The 16,128-nt window shown below is 40.5% G+C and overlaps 1 protein-coding gene across 1 annotated transcript in view; it reads right to left on the reverse strand.

The window, feature by feature from the left end:
- Positions 1–16,128, reverse strand: part of Spata17 (spermatogenesis associated 17) — a 159,747-nt gene that overhangs the window by 64,636 nt on the left and 78,983 nt on the right. Inside the window, 1 exon segment of the mRNA XM_051185748.1 lies at positions 2,477–2,683. Coding sequence (XP_051041705.1) covers positions 2,477–2,683 — 207 coding nt within the window.

Raw genomic sequence — 16,128 nt, forward strand, 5'->3', positions numbered from 1 at the left:
AAGCCTATGTTGAAAGACACACACACACAAACACACACACACACACACACACACACACACACTTCTCATATCCTTAACACACACTCACACACTTCTCATATCCTTAGCTGGAACTTCACAGGGTTTAATTTTGCTTTGTCTCAAGCTATGCCTTGGTTATAAAAATCAAATGCATTTCTGTTCTACAATCAATGTTATTGCATAGTTATCCTTTATTTCAAAGTGTTTATCAAAGGTTAATAATACAGTTTCAACTTAGTAGAGTAGTCCCATATAGTCGAGAAATTATCCTCCAAATCCCAAATGCTGTGTCCAAACATTGGCATTTGGGCAGTCAGTCTTAAACATTCTCAATGTATAGACCTTTTTATTGTTGAGTAAAGGAAATGTTGCTTAGCTAATAATCACACAGCATTCCCATTGTGAATGAAAAGGAAGCCACACAGAAAGAGGGAATGTGCAGAGAAAGACAGGGATGTGAGGTAAATGAGAGAAGGGAAAAGGACAGGAAATTAAATGAGAGGAAAGCAAGAAAAAAAAGGAGGAAGGAAAGAAGTGAGAAGCAAATTTATATATATATATATATGTATATATATATATATATATATATATGAGATGTTTTTGATTCCCTATAAAATGTCATGAAAATAACAGCTAATAATATTTGTTAGTAGTTTTGAGAGGAAATATTTAAGTAAAGGCAATTGAGGGTATAATTACAGAGAACAGAAATGTACAACAGATAATTATAGCAACGTCGGAAGATTTAACAGTGTAGAACACAGGTGGTCTTACTGAGAGGCAGACTCAGTGCCAGGCAGGGGAAGGAGGTCTCTAAATTACCTCCAGTAGGCCCTGCTTCATGCTATTCACTGTTCTGAGTGGTCTCTCGTCCTTTGATAGAAACAGGCCTACTCACCTTGAATAACCAGAACAGGGCAATGGTTATGGGATGTCAGTTCTGGCTTCTGTTTTTGAAAGCTTTCCCCCTCTTTCTCTAGGATGGCTCCATTTGAAGGAAGCCAGCCGCCAGGCTGTAGGGGATGCTTTGTGGTGTGGACACTGTGAGGAAGAACAGCATGGCAACAACTAGCCGTGTGGATAAAGGGTCTCTTTGGCTTCCTAACCTTACAGCCTATTCAAGCATTCAGAGGAGGTTTCAGCCTTGCTGACCCCCAACTATAGTAATGAAAAAGCTACATTCAGATGCAGTAACCTAGGGATACTATGAAAAGGCAAATGCATTTTGGTTTAAGCCTTTATTTTTTCTATTTCTGGAATTGATTATTCAAGGAATCATATGCAGAAGTAAGCCTGTGTAGGGAGCCAATGAACAGAGTTTTAACCAGCAGAGTCCAAACCAACCTCCTTTCAGATTGATACCAGTCACAGGCAGCTGCCTTCTGCAACTGAACTATTGAAGGGTTCTGAGACTTTTAGGATCATGACAAATATCCTTTCCTCTGCAGCCCAGGAAGGACTTTTCCTCCCTAACTGTCACAATTCAGGCATAGCCAAGATTTCCTGTCTGTGCTGAGAGTCCTTGGAGTATCTCCACATCTCACACTGGCACTTTATAAATTATTCAAATGCAAGTCATGTTTCAAATGGTAATACAATATGTGTATCATCTGAGGACAGGTTATGGTAGGTCAGTTGGACAACACATAAACATGAAAAATCCTGCAAAAATGGATTACAGCAAGCGCCCCTGCAACAATTCACACAAGAATTAGGCATTTCTGCAATAACCCTGTCCTGAGTCCATAATCAGTATAATGCCTAGCACCAGGACACCAGTTACAAACTTTTTTTGGCAACAACTTTAACATGACATATTTCTTGTTTAAAGTTAATTAAGTCTTTATTAGAAAGGATTTTTCTTTTGTAAAAACAAAGCATTTTAAATCACATAGCACGATGGAGAGAGTAAAAACACTACCTACAGGATGGAAGAAAAGACTTGTAACCCATTTCACTTAGTAGTTTATAGTGTGTAGTCAAAAACATGGTATTGGGTTTGTGGGGTATTTTTAAAGTAGCTAACATAAAAGTGATCATTTCTTTTTTGAGCCATGAATGGATAAATAGTTGAATATACATATGATGGAGTCATATGATTTTGCAAATGTGTATATGCATGTACTATGACACTAACATATTTTGATGGGCTTTGAGTACACTACCATAAGTGAAACAGGCCATGACGGGATGCAGGAGAAGAGAAATGGAGAGTGTTTTTTGACGAGGCTGAGGTCAGCAAGATAGAGTTGGTGTGTGGATGACAGCACTGGTCAGCCAACAGTGTCAGTGAACCCGATGCTAAGAAAATGCATGCTGTAAAATGGTGACGTTAACAGATGTCAAACAAGCATACTTTCCCACAGGAAGAGGCTAGGAGAAGAGCTAGGAGGAAAAAAAAAAAAAAAAAAAAAAAAAAAACGTAAGGACAGATTCACATGGAGCCACTTGGTACCTGACACCGCTTCCTGTCGATAGGTGGCAGACTTGCTGAGTGAGGGAAGGAGCGGGCGCTGGTGCATGCCAGCCAGTTGCTGAAGCTAAGGTGGGACTTGGTCTTCATGGAGGTGGACGGTTGATGCACTAAAGGCTTTGCCTTCTGTAACCGCAGCTCCCATGGGTCAGGGTGTTTTCGAAAAGGTGAATTGTATACACCTGAAATCTAGAGAGGAACACAGTTTCTTAACTTACATATGAAATTAAATTTTCTTTCATTTAAAGAAGAAATAGTTTGAATTTCAACTTTAGTGTTTAATCAAGGTTGAATTTATCAGAGGAGAATTTAGAACTTTGGCCCTTTATATCTTGTTTAGACCAACAACCTTAGCAACTTTCAGGACTGCAGAGTAAATATGTTTTAAAAACTCAATCTGAAATTGTATTGGAGGAAAAACCATAGAGGGATCTGAAGCCATCCATTTTGTATTCTTGACAGATATGTTTTAAATGGTACCTGTAAGCCATGGCATAATTTACATGAAGGCAGATGTGCACTTACTGATCCCTACACAATGTGTTAGAGAAAAGGGACTGCATTTGTGAACCCCATTGGTCTCAAGTCCTCACTCATGCGCTTTCTCTGCTTTGGAAACCTAGGGTGGAGCAGGGTGTTATGCACTTTTCTGAACCGCCGAGTGTTTAGATTCATTTATTTAGTGGCTGTTGTGTACCTTGCATCTTGGTAGACACCAAGGTTGCCAAGATACCCAAAGCACTGCCCTGCTCTCCACTGGCTTGCTGTGAAAACCTGAAACACAATGATTACTCTGAAATAGTGGCTCAAGTGATGGACAGTGGTGGAGCAGACTGGCACCTCTAAGTCAGAAAGGAAGAGATGGGGACAGGGCTGGGGTAGGGGTAGGGTACAAACTGACACTTGCGGAAGTGTTGGTTAGAAATGCCAAACTTTTCTAGGACAGTTAACTACATCATATGCTCTCTGAAAAAGATATGAGAATAAATGACATTTTGCTTGGTGGCAGTCTAATTGGAAATCTTTTAATTTACTTTACTGACCAAATTTCCACAACCTTATAGATTAAGTTGTGAGATTCATACAACTTAGCTAAAGGTTGTAATTTACCATTTAAAATCTCTGTTGGCCGGCATAACTGCTGGCATCTACATTAACTCTGCCCCATTAGGAATCTTGATCTCCTCATGCATTTGCACACACATGTATACATAGGCAAGATGGGAAATGCAATTTGAGAGACATGATAGCTTTCTTAAATTATACTGTGCAACTATATAGAGACCTCCTCATGTGTATTCTCTTTGCAATTTAAATCAAATATAGATAGAAAATATATTTTAATTGAATTTCAAATGTATCATTTAAAATCTTCAAGGTGTCAGTATTTTAGAAATTATTACATTAGCTAACTTATCTCAGTAAAAGCAGAGTGGCCCTCCTGGACTTCCCACAGCAAGCAAATACCTATTTATTGGTATAGTAGCCATTTAATTATTATTTCTTTAAGTAAATAATACTTTAAAATGTATGATTGTCTCAATTGCTATATTCCATACTTGAAAGCTGGTTAAGAAGAATGGTTTGCTGTGAGTCACAGAAGCCACAGTAACCCCTAAGGGACATGGACATATTTTCTACCTCCCCCATTTTTCACAACCTAGAAGGGCCACTGCCATTCCTGCTTTGGGGACTTCATTTTCAGCAATAATTTCCTAGAGTGACCAACACTATGGGGAAATCTGTGCTAACTGTTTGGAAAAAAAGAGAAAGAGAAAGAAAAAGCCTACACCTGAGTTATTTGCAGTACTGTCATGCTAACATTCAACTCAATAAGGCCTAGGAGCTCTCAGGAGGGGACTCTGCTAATAGCTTCCCACTGACCTCCTCGCAACAGGCCTGGCTGCTGACTGGTGGCCCAGTGGTGAAGACAGCAAATGAGGTGTGAAAGCTGATTTTTTTAAAAGGCTATGATTCTAAGTGGTCAAAAAAAAAAAAAGGGCAATGAGTTATATAATAGATATATATTTGTCCTGAATTCCCCCCTTCAGACCGTCCATCATGGGAACTTAAGCATGACCTAGAATATTAATTGTGTCAGGTTGAGCAATGAGCAAACGTACCATTTGTTACCCAGTCACCCTTAGCCTTACATTAATATTTTGAACTATTCCATATTTCTAACAATCTATCAGCAGGCTCCTTTCTCCTCAGTTTTTATTCTTATGCTTAAGTGCTGGGTGGGAAAGTGGAGGTAGGACTGACTCGAAAGCTGAGGATGTGTGTGCTTCCACAGAGCACCTGCTGCGCTGTCTCAGAGTGTGCCCGATGCGGCTGCCCTACATGGGCCTTTGTGTCCTGTGTGCCTGAGGGGTGCTGCAGTCTAACTTTTTCTCGTTTCTTTGTTATTGAGGCTTCCTCTCAGAACACACTTTCCGTGAACAGAGGAGACTATGAAACTGGTGGATCCAGTTATGGATGTTTCAATGTCAGTTTTCACCAGCAAGAGACAGTCATTTGCCCGGACTTGAAAACTGCTTACCCTGGGAGTGAACAGAGGTGAACAGGTTAGTTCCGAGACTTCACCTCTTTTTCTTTTTGGAAACAGAAGTCACTCAAGTCACTCAGCAAATAGAAGTCCCAGGTTATCACAAAAGGCACAAAATGGAAAACCATTTTCAGGTCTCTGGATTTAAAATCTGTGAAAGGAGGCTCTACCTAAAGTGTGCTTGTGCACTAAGTTCGAAGAAGATAACACAGAGCTCCAATGACTGGAAAAGCAACAGAGGGCCTGAGAACTGAGTGAGAGTGAAATATTTCCCATAGTGGTAGTGGGGATTGCTGAACCAACGATGGCAGACACTTCATCATAGCTGCCAGGCATACTTGTGCTATGGGATTTACTAAACCCCACTCAGCAAGTAATTGCCCTGCTCTTAGGGGACAAGTGTGGCCCTGAAGTTGAGGAGGATGTTGCACACCTACTGCTCCTGCTGAGGACCTGGAGGTACCATGGCCATTTTTCAGCTATAGCATCCGTCTTCCTCCTACATCCCAGGATATACTCATCACTGGACATTCACTAAAGCATCTGTGATGTGAACTTACTGACATAAAACAAATAAAAATACAAAGGAAGTTAACCATTACTAACTACACACACTTGTGGCTTATTTTTGCTTCACTTAAGAGAATTTTGGGACCTGGGTAGTCTTAGGAGCTGTGTAGGAATCCTTACTACTCCTGTCTTATTTTTTAAAAGTGTATTTGCTTAAACTTAGGGACCCAATATATTTCACACAGGCTTCCCTCTGTAGCTTCTTGTCAACCATAGCCCTGAGCTGGAGCACTTGCTTATCCACACCGAGTACTGCTATGCTTTCTCCTTAGTCCCATTATCACACTGAGAATAGAAGTGAACAGGAAAGAAAAGTAAGAGAAGGGAAGAAGAAACACATAGAAGGGGAAGAAGAACATTTGAAATTTTAAAGTTTCATCAAATTGGAGTGGAGCCCTGTAAATGCAGATCTTAGAAATCACCATTAGGACCTGAACCAGATGCTGCAAGACTTCAAGGTTCTCAACCCGTGCAGAGCAGCATTCATGGGCTGTTTTCCACTAATGTCGGCAGGTGGCTTGTGTGCTCACTTGGTGGCCATTCCCCGAGAAACTCAGTGGTGCCACTGATAGCTGATAGAAGCAGCAGAACTGTATTCAGCCTGCATCAGGAGAAGACCCCAGCGACCCTCAGGACTAGGCATGCCTAGAGAAGACCCCAGTGCCCCTCAGGACTCAGCATGCCTGGAGAAGACCCCAGTGCCCCTCAGGACTCGGCATGCCTAGAGAAGATCCCAGCGCCCCTCAGGACTCAGCATGCCTAGAGAAGATCCCAGCGCCCCTCAGGACTCAGCATGCCTGGAGAAGACCCCAGCGCCCCTCAGGACTCAGCATGCCTGGAGAAGACCCCAGCGCCCCTCAGGACTCAGCATGCCTGGAGAAGACCCCAGCGCCCCTCAGGACTCAGCATGCCTAGAGAAGACCCCAGCACCCCTCAGGACTCAGCATGCCTGGAGAAGACCCCAGTGCCCCTCAGGACTCGGGATGCCTAGAGATCTTTAGGACTATCAGAGCTTTGGTGCAAGGAGAGGTAGAAAATGCTGGAGAATCCCCCTAGAAGCATCACCAAGATACTATGTTATCCCCTAAATAATATGTTGTGCCTGTTTTATTCTTGAGAAAAATTTGTTTCTTCATATATATCCTAAAGAAGAAAATACATAGGTGTGGTTTCATTTTATTCTTACATGATCAGATGGAAATACTGTTAAATAGCTGCTTTTACTAAGTAAAAAAGTACATTTTCAGAAGTGAATTTGCTATTGCCATTAATATTATACATTAAAATGTTCCCTGTGAAATGTTGGAAGAAATTTAACTACAATATTTTAATGCCACCTAAAGTCAGTAACTGTAGAACACCTGACAACTCGCACCATACACTGAGATGGATCACACTCTTCATGTCCCCGAGTCCTTCTTAGGAGGAAGGGGAGGTTAGACCTTCTAAGACATATGGTAATAGAACATTCCACAGCTGGTGGTGTTATCAAAGACAGAGCATGTGCTGTGGGAACTGAATCTTTGTGGCAAAAATATCTGTGTTTGTTCTAAAGCTAGGTAGAATTTTGCAGTAAAAATGGGAGAAAGGCATTGAGGCCCAGAGGATAACCTAAGAAGTCAAAGGAGATCTGGTGAAACAGCGAGGGGACATCAAATCAGCCCCTTGTCATGAGGCTATCGCCAAAAATGATCTTCAGAGTGTTGAAAATTCGAGTTTAGTTCCACCATACATTTGGAATTTCTTGATTTTCATATCTCTTTTTAAAAGATAAAGTCAGGAGAAAGTCCCAAACATACATGAAAATGCTGGCAAAAACTACAGTTTAAGGGAAATGACAGAGAGATGGGGACCAGAGACAGGAGGATCCTAGGTAGTATGCAGGCAAGTTAGCCCAGTGAACAGCAAAGAATCCCTCTCTCAGACAAGATGGGTGGTGAGAAGAGACACCCAACGCTGTCCTCTGACCTCAATGTGTGGTTCACTTACACTTATGCAACACACACACACACACACACACACACACACACACACACACACACACTGAGGAAATAATATCTGAACTTGAAAACCAGAATATGGAAACAAAAGTGAAGCAGTATGTCTAAGAGCTGTGGGGCACCTCTAAAAGGTGTAACATGTTTGTGCTGTGGGAGAAAGGCTAGGAGAAACTTCTGAAGTGATAAGGACTGCAATTTTCCCCAGGCTCAAGCACGGACACTGCACTCTACGGGGCCATGGTCACTACCAGGTCTCGGTGCTGTGTGCTTAGAACCACAGGTGCAGTGAATTTCACATTGCATCTCAGGTGAGCACTACCAGAAACAGCATGGACTTACATGTTGGATTTTGGATTAAGTTTTGGTCATTGCATGCTCAGAAATCTTTTACTGTTGCCATTTTTTTTTTTTGCCCCCATGTTCAGTTATGATAATAAGCTGTGGTTTAAGAACCTGTGCAACAGGCTGAAAAGAGTCATGATGGCAAGAATGAAGAAAGAAAGGAAGGGGGATGGATGAGACACAGGGGGAGGGAGAAAAGGAAGGAATAAAAACGTTGAAGGAAGAAAGAAAAAAGAACGAGAAAGAATCTAGAATACTGAGGGTAAAACTATCAGAATTCACCTTGTCAAATCCTCTTACAAATATGAGAAATGAAAATTCTCAATAAGAGCCAGTGGGTTTGCTGACAGTTGACCCTTAGTGTCATTAACCCTCCCTCAAGATGCCTCTCAGAACTGTCGGACTACTGAGGTGCACAGACATTAATGAGTCTCCACACAAAAGTGCCCATGGATAGTCCCGTCTTAATTTTACCTCTTCTTGACATGGAATCTGGGTCTCTCCCTATGTATTTAAAAGTTCAGCTTCCTGCTTCCCATCCTTCCATCTCACCTTTCCCAAACGTCCATACATGTTTAGTTATTTTCATCTCTTATCTTTTCAAGCTTTCTCCCCCATGTGGCTATATTGGGAACACATAAATGTTTGTTAGTCTAACCTCACTTTCTGTCAACCCTGTAATTCTAATGAGTGGAAGGCACACATTTCCCATTCTCCTGTTTTCCCTGGTGCTATTGCTGTGACCTTCACTGGGTCAGGGAAGGGGCATTTTCAGTCTGTGTACAGAAGGTGCTCCTGCCTAAGTAAGCTCCTGCCTCCCTCATTATGAAAGCCAGCCTGACTATGGAAAGCAAATATCCTTTCCCTACTTCCTTTGCAGTGTATAACAATGGGACTGTTTTCCTTGTTTTACTATGAGGAAAGGTATGGAATCACACAGAATCAAAGTCATTGCTGACACAGTGTTGAAATTCACAAAGTAGATACATCCCATCTTTCTCTGATGGGGTTTGAACTCAAGCAGAGAATAGTGTCTGTGATTAAGTTCTGACATCTTTCTTTCTCTTCTGAGCCAAGTCTCTACCATGATGAGTCCATCCCAGGTCTCTGGTGAAGATTGTGCCTTCCTTCAGTCATCAGATGTATTGACATTGCCGATGGTGCTGAATATACCAATAAATAGTCCATTTTTGTCATTTGGAATATAATAAGCCCACCTTTTTTTCACTAAGGTGAATATATTAATCAAAAGTGTTAGTGTCTAATTTGAGAGTAAGATGCCAAAGACAATATTTTTCCTTACTTTTTTCTTCATCTCAACCACATGCAATATTGAATGAATTTCACTTGTTTCAGAATTACAGCTGCTTCCTGGACTGCAGAGGTGACAAATAATCAGATGGCAATTATACATTCACTTCTTTCTAAATGGCTTATTTTGAGAAAACATACGGTCTTCTCTATGGGTCTATGGGTCCAGAGACCTAGGCTTGCCTTCAGGTTGAGAGGACCCCACACATGTCAAATTTGTTCTTCCCCTATCCCCCACCTCACCATGTTTGAAGGAACTAATAGCTGACTTCCATAATGCAGAAGAAAGCAATGGTGTCCAGTGTGCTGCCTAGCTCTTGCTTTCAAGTAAACAGGGATGTTAGGAACATGTTCTCCATTGCACAGGAGCAAACCCTTGATGTGAGTCCTTTTTCTGCCCCATCTAATACAAGAACAGAGAATGGTTTTGAAGATAGCTGGATCAGAGTGTGAATTGCAGGTTCTCTTGGCCTGGTGTATGAGCTGACTTGTTGGTGTTAGTTGGTTCTTGGTCTGTTATTTATATACAAGAATGGCCCTTCAAAGAACTCATAGGAATATATTTGGGCAAAAAAGGATATCACTTTCAAAGCCATATAGACTTCAAATAATTTTATTTTTATGTTTTCAATTCAAAGATGATATACTGAATGATTAGGAATAAAATCTAAACTACTTATTTTGAATCTAAAAGATTTATAAGTCAGAGTTAGGACATAGAGTAAAATATGTTAGTGCCGACATGGAATATCAGTACAGGAAAAGAGAGACATTTTAGGATCAATGTGAGTTCAAGGCCATCCAGAGTAACACAAGGAGACCCTGACACACAAAACAGCAAAACAGGGGGGAGGTCATATGTTCCCCTTTATGGGTTCACACACACTGTAAGGAGGTGGATGTAACACCAATCATAAAGGTAAGTGTTACATTAAAGTGTAAAACAAGGAGGGGAAATTGCCTGGATAGATTAGGAAAACTCAATAGTTTGAATGTTCATGCAGTAGTTGACGGGTCTACTGATTTTAGTACAGCTATGTAAAAATAAATCCAGAGAAATTTACTGAGTCATTTCAATGGTGTAAGAGCTACAGAGGCTGAGGACATTGTCAGTGTTGCAGCATATGCTTAGTATGGAAGAAACCCTAGGTTTAGTCTCCAGCACTGAAAGATATGTATGTATGTATATATGTATGTATGTATGAATGTATGTATGTATGTACATATATGTGTGTGTAGCAGATATATTCTGCCTCTTGACCGTTTAAGAGAATGTGTAAAACGTTATTTTAATGATTCAGAGTTTTCTTATATACACATGTATGTGTACATGCTTTAAAAAATGAAGGACAAATGTGAATATATTTAAAAGAAAAATAGTAAAAGTATTTAACACTTTAGGCTCTATATGCTAAGGCATGAGGGGGTGATCAGTTCAGTATATTTGGGATTAGGCTAAAAAAACAACAACAAACAAACAAACAAACAAAAAAACCAAATGGGTATAAGTTTAATTTGAGTTTAGTTACTGATATTTACATATTTTCCCCCACATATTCTTAATCTTACATAGCAGTAGCTCCTAGTAATAACACACCACTCACTATACAGACTCATGCAGGAGAGAAGGTGCCCCACAGGTGGCATTAAAATATTGCCCTGAGGTGTGTGCATATCAGAAAAGCACATACATACTGCAGCCCACATGGAAGCAGGACTCTGGAAAATCATGCTAATAGCCATATAGATTTTATGGACATATTTTAATCCTTATTTTTATATAAAACCTAGTGATGTCTCCTTTAAAGAGATTTGTCCTTTAAAATGTGTGTGGCAGCACACACATTTGATCACAGCAATTAGGAGGCAGAGGCAGGTGGATCTCTGTGACTTAGAGGCCAGACTAGTACAATAGTGAGTTCCATGCCAGCTAGGGCTGCATAATGAGATCCTGAGACTATTTCTTAAAAAAAAAAATAAGAAAAGAAAAACAAGAAGAAAGGAAGGAAAAGAAAAGAGTCCAAGGTAATATATATGTATATATATATATATACACATATATACATATATGTGTATATATATATATATATCATGCAACCTTTCCATAGGGATAAAACCTTACATTAATATTGCTAGAGGAGAGAATGAATAATTCTCTTGTCACTTTGGAAAGTGTAACAAAATTATTGTCAAAACATAGAGAACAAATATTATATAGCTGGGTCAAGCAGTTAATCAACATAGTCATATTTGGGGCTGTGAGTGGTTGAACACTGTTGAACGTTTAATATTTTATATAAATTTGAAGTGGTACATCATTATAATGTCTTCCTTCTTTCCTGTTCCTCTATCTCTTTTACCTCCCTTCTTCCTTCGCTTCCTCTTCCTTTTTGTCCCTTCCTCTCCCTCCCCCCCCCACTCCTGGCCTCCTCTTTTCTCCTTTTCATTGCTGGAAATTGATACCAGTGCCTAAAGGATGGGGAGCAAAGGCTATTCCACTTATCTACATCCCAAGAAAATAAAATTATCCATTTGGTTGCAATTAGAATTATATTACCTAAAACTGCAAAACCGCAGCTTTAGTCCAGGGGTCCTAGCCTTTGACCTCCAAGGGCACCTCACTACAAGCACATACCAGCCTTCCACAGACACTTAATTAAAAAACAAATAAATAAATTAATTAAATAAATAAATATGTTTAAAAAGTGGGTTCCAAAATCATGCAAGTTTCAGGCTCGTTGCAGGATTCCATTTTTAATCACAAAAAAGGGAAAATTTTATGATGTCTTCCTAAAGAATCCATTTAAAAATATTTATTTTAGTGTTGCACACTGAAAAACAACAAAGTGTGTGTGTGTGTGTGTGTGTGTGTGTGTGTGTGTGTATGTGTGTGTGTGTGTGTGTGTGTCTAAGGCAGTTTTCTAATTTTCTATTTCTCTTCAGTGGCTTCTGATTTTCATTTTACTTCTGTCCACACTTTTGTCTGAATTTCTGAGCTGTATTTGGTTGTCAGGACTAGGGGAAGGGAGCAGAGAAGGGACTAATTTGTTAACAACCCGCCCCCCCCACCACTTAATTCTTTCTACTTAATGAGAATCGAGGATAATAGTTGTCCATTTACATGTGTTACAATATAATAAAATGTGTATATAACTTGAAAGAGGGAGGAGGTAACAGAGAAAAGCTAATGTTGAGTTAATACTTGCACTAGGTCAGCCTTTGGTCTTTCTGAAGTGAGGCCCACAAAGGTGATGGATGATGATAGGGTACCATTCTGGTATGGACTGCTCAGAGGGATGCAGAGTGAACAGCCAGGCTGAAAGGCTTTCTTGAACTATGGGTCCAAGAATAAATACCAACCCAACCACTTGAAGGGGAAAAATGCCCCAATAACATTTTAGTTAATGCTGCTTCACATAATACTGTGAAGATACATGTGTGGAGACAGATAAATGTGACAAATGGGCTTCAGTTATGCACACGGAATTTCCATGGCTGCCTATTTCATGCATGGCTTTGCTCTCCTTTTACATAAAGGCTCTGAGGGTTTTCTTCTGTGAGTGGCCGTGGGCTGGTTGAGCACATTCCTATAAGCACTGTTGTGTCCTTCTGTAGGAAGAGAATTTGGTGATCTTCCAGAAGTGAGTATGGAGTGCCTGGCACGTAGACTTTACTTAGTGGGCACTGACTCATCTTCCAGTGCCTGAGCTCTCCTGAAAACTCCAATATCCTGCATTTCATGTAAGCTGGAGCAAATAGATGCATCTTTAAGTTATTAATCTTGCTTTGGAAGAAGGGGCTGGAAAGGCAGGCTGACCAATCAATTCCACAGCATTCCCTGTCTCTAAGCTAAGTTCAGTGTGTGCTTCTTCACACAAAACATAAAACACCACCCTCCCGTGTCCATCAGCATGGTGGCTGATTTCTGTAATTCCAGCCCTTAGAGGGACTAATACAGGAAATTTTCTGTGATTTTAAGACCAGTGTGGGCTACATAGTGAGTTACAAAACACCCTAGGTTATGTATACAGTGAAATATTGTCTCCCACACACTCCCAGGCTTTTACATAAACCGTACCTTTATCAATCTGTCTTAACTCCCAGCCCTCTTCAACTTCTGTAGAAATCTTCCTCAACAAAATGACAGGCCATGAAAGAATGTAGACTCAGTAGCTGGGAACACATGATTCAGAAATCAAATATAAGAGGTACACAGGGCAATGAGGCCAGTAAGTGAACTTGAATAGTGGCCAATTGTTCTCTCCCAAGTATCTGACTCATTTCCATTTTAGTGTCATAAATACTAATTTTGTTTCCTGGACAGATAGATTCCATGGATTCCCTTAGCACTTTAACAAACTGTGATCCCTTTACATCAACTCCATGTCTCCCCCATCTGCATCTCTGAGCTTGTTCTCTGACTCCTGGGTAGACATTTCTCTCCCTGTTGCTCTTTGAACCATTAACAATCTATCAGTTTTCGCCAATCTACACTAATAAGAACAGCTGGCCAGTTCATGTATTTAATTGATAAAGTAGTTTAATAGGAGGGAGGAAAACATCTTCAACAGTGAAGGAATGGGCAAGGTCAGTGTGGGTGGGAAGTTGTTACAAGTTGCCCCTTTTTTGTGATGGGAGCAGGACTCAGTGTCCAGAATGAAACTAGCTGTAAGAGGTAAGCAGCTTCGTCAAAATCCTTTCGGTGAGCTTTTCTTGAATAGAATATCAGGCTGTGATGGGATGACCACACTGAGGAGCAAAGGAAGAAAAGACTGAGTAGGCAGGGCGGAGGCAGATAGCGGAGGGTTGTCAGTGTTTACGCTGAAAAGGAAGGATTGTTTTAAATATATTTTTGTTAATTCTTTGAAAACTTCATATACACATACAATGTATTTTGATCATATTCACCCACAAATCCTCTCAGATCTACCCCAACTCCCTTCCCATCTTTATGAAATTATCTTTTCAATCTGTGCTGCCATATACTCATGGCTATGGGGCTACCAGACTATGGTTGACCAACTAGGATTCATACCCTTAAAACTGACTGTCCCTCCTCGTGCCAGCAGTCCAGTGTTGTTCATAGCTCCCCAGTTAACGGTGAGGTCTGTGAGCCCCTCTCCCCTCCACACTAGGGCACTAAATAGCTTGACCTTGTGTAGGTCTGGTGCAGGCCACCACAGTGCTATGAGCTCATGAGTGCTGTGATCCTGTCATGTCCATAGAACACTGCCTCCCTCCAATCCTCCCTGACCTCTGGCTCTCATAGCCCTTCAGCTGGCTAGTCTTCAATGTTCCCTGAGCCTTGGAGAAGGGAGTGTAATAGACATCCCATTTATGGCTGTGTACTCCACAGACACCTATTCTCTACATTTTCACAAGTTGTGAGTTTCTGCATTAACTGTCATCAACTGCATAAAGAAATTTCTCTGGTAATGTCTGAGAGATGTGTTAATCTATGGGTATATACGGATTTTATCAAATATAGAACATGGTACCTTTGAAAGATTATAAACTTCAAATAGAACTGAAATAAGGGTATTTTTGAAACATTAATTGGACTGGGATAAATATATTGGGATAAAGAGCAAAAGAATTAACTGAAAATAATAATTTTAGAGAATAGTGCCATTGCTTTGAATTCAGGGGATGGGCATGCTAAAGCTGTCTTGAAGCATACACAGACCAATGAAATGAAATATCTTTGAAAATGCAGACAGTAAAAAAGGCAAAACATTAAAATATAACAAATTCAAAGGGTGCAACCAAGTAATTGTTCCTAACGTGAGTGGAGTGGCCTCTAAGAAAGTACCAACAGGCACAAAAGTGTAGTCCAGCCACTACCGGCAACCTTGACCACCATTGCTCCCAAGATTCCCTGTGACAGCCGGGTGTTCCATCCTAAGAGCCCTATCTACTGAGAAGCCTGTCCAAATATGGGATGCCTGGATTCACGAGACATCTGCCCCACATGCACCCAGCACCAAACATGCTGACAATGGCGCGTGCGCACAGGGAGACTGCCATCTTCCCATGGGTCCATCTAAAGATAGAGGTGCAAGCCATAAACTAAGTCCCTGGTGTACACCTGCGGAGAATCTGTCAGTGTGCTGTCCATGGAAGACAGGGTAGGAGGTAATGCACAATCCAGAAAAATTAAATACTTCCAACTAAATAATTCACCTCATAAGCTTTGTCTTGGAAACATGTTTCCTACTTAACAGACTACAGCTTATTATGACTAGGTCAAGTGTAAGCTTTAATTAAGATAAATTCCCTCTTTATATAAATCTGATTTGGTATGGTCTCAAGAAAAGGGTGACTGCACAACATTTTAGTTTTCCAGATATTCAAGTATATCAAGTTACAGTTTGTCAATAATGATCACAGCAAAGGGCCTTTTTGAAAACATTACAAAACTGATAGGAATTTCTTTTGTACACCACCACATGAAAATTGCCTGTATAAGGAAAACCATAAAAAAGTATTATGTAGATGATAACATGAAAACTATTTCCATAGTACATTTCCATTTGAATGTGTGTGAACTATCGAATGTCACACAATAAAATATGCAGTTATACTGATTTTTGGTCCTAGTTGTGTTTATACATCCCTCCCTACGATCATATTAGCGACTTCTACTTGTCAGCTAATGACTGCTGTGGATAATTCTATATAGTGATGTTCATTTCAAAGCACTAGCTCTTGAACTGGGACCTTGAGCTTTATAAGAGTGCCTGTGACCACGGATCCTCAGGAAGCAGTGTTTTCCTCTAGCGAACACAACAACAAGCCTTTGCACACATCTGCCAGTAGGTGGAGCAGACAGCATAATTTATTACCAAGAACAAGGGCAATGG

The sequence above is a fragment of the Phodopus roborovskii genome, unplaced genomic scaffold, assembly GCF_943737965.1.
Source record: "Phodopus roborovskii unplaced genomic scaffold, PHOROB, whole genome shotgun sequence".
NCBI classification, from domain to species: Eukaryota; Metazoa; Chordata; class Mammalia; order Rodentia; family Cricetidae; genus Phodopus; species Phodopus roborovskii.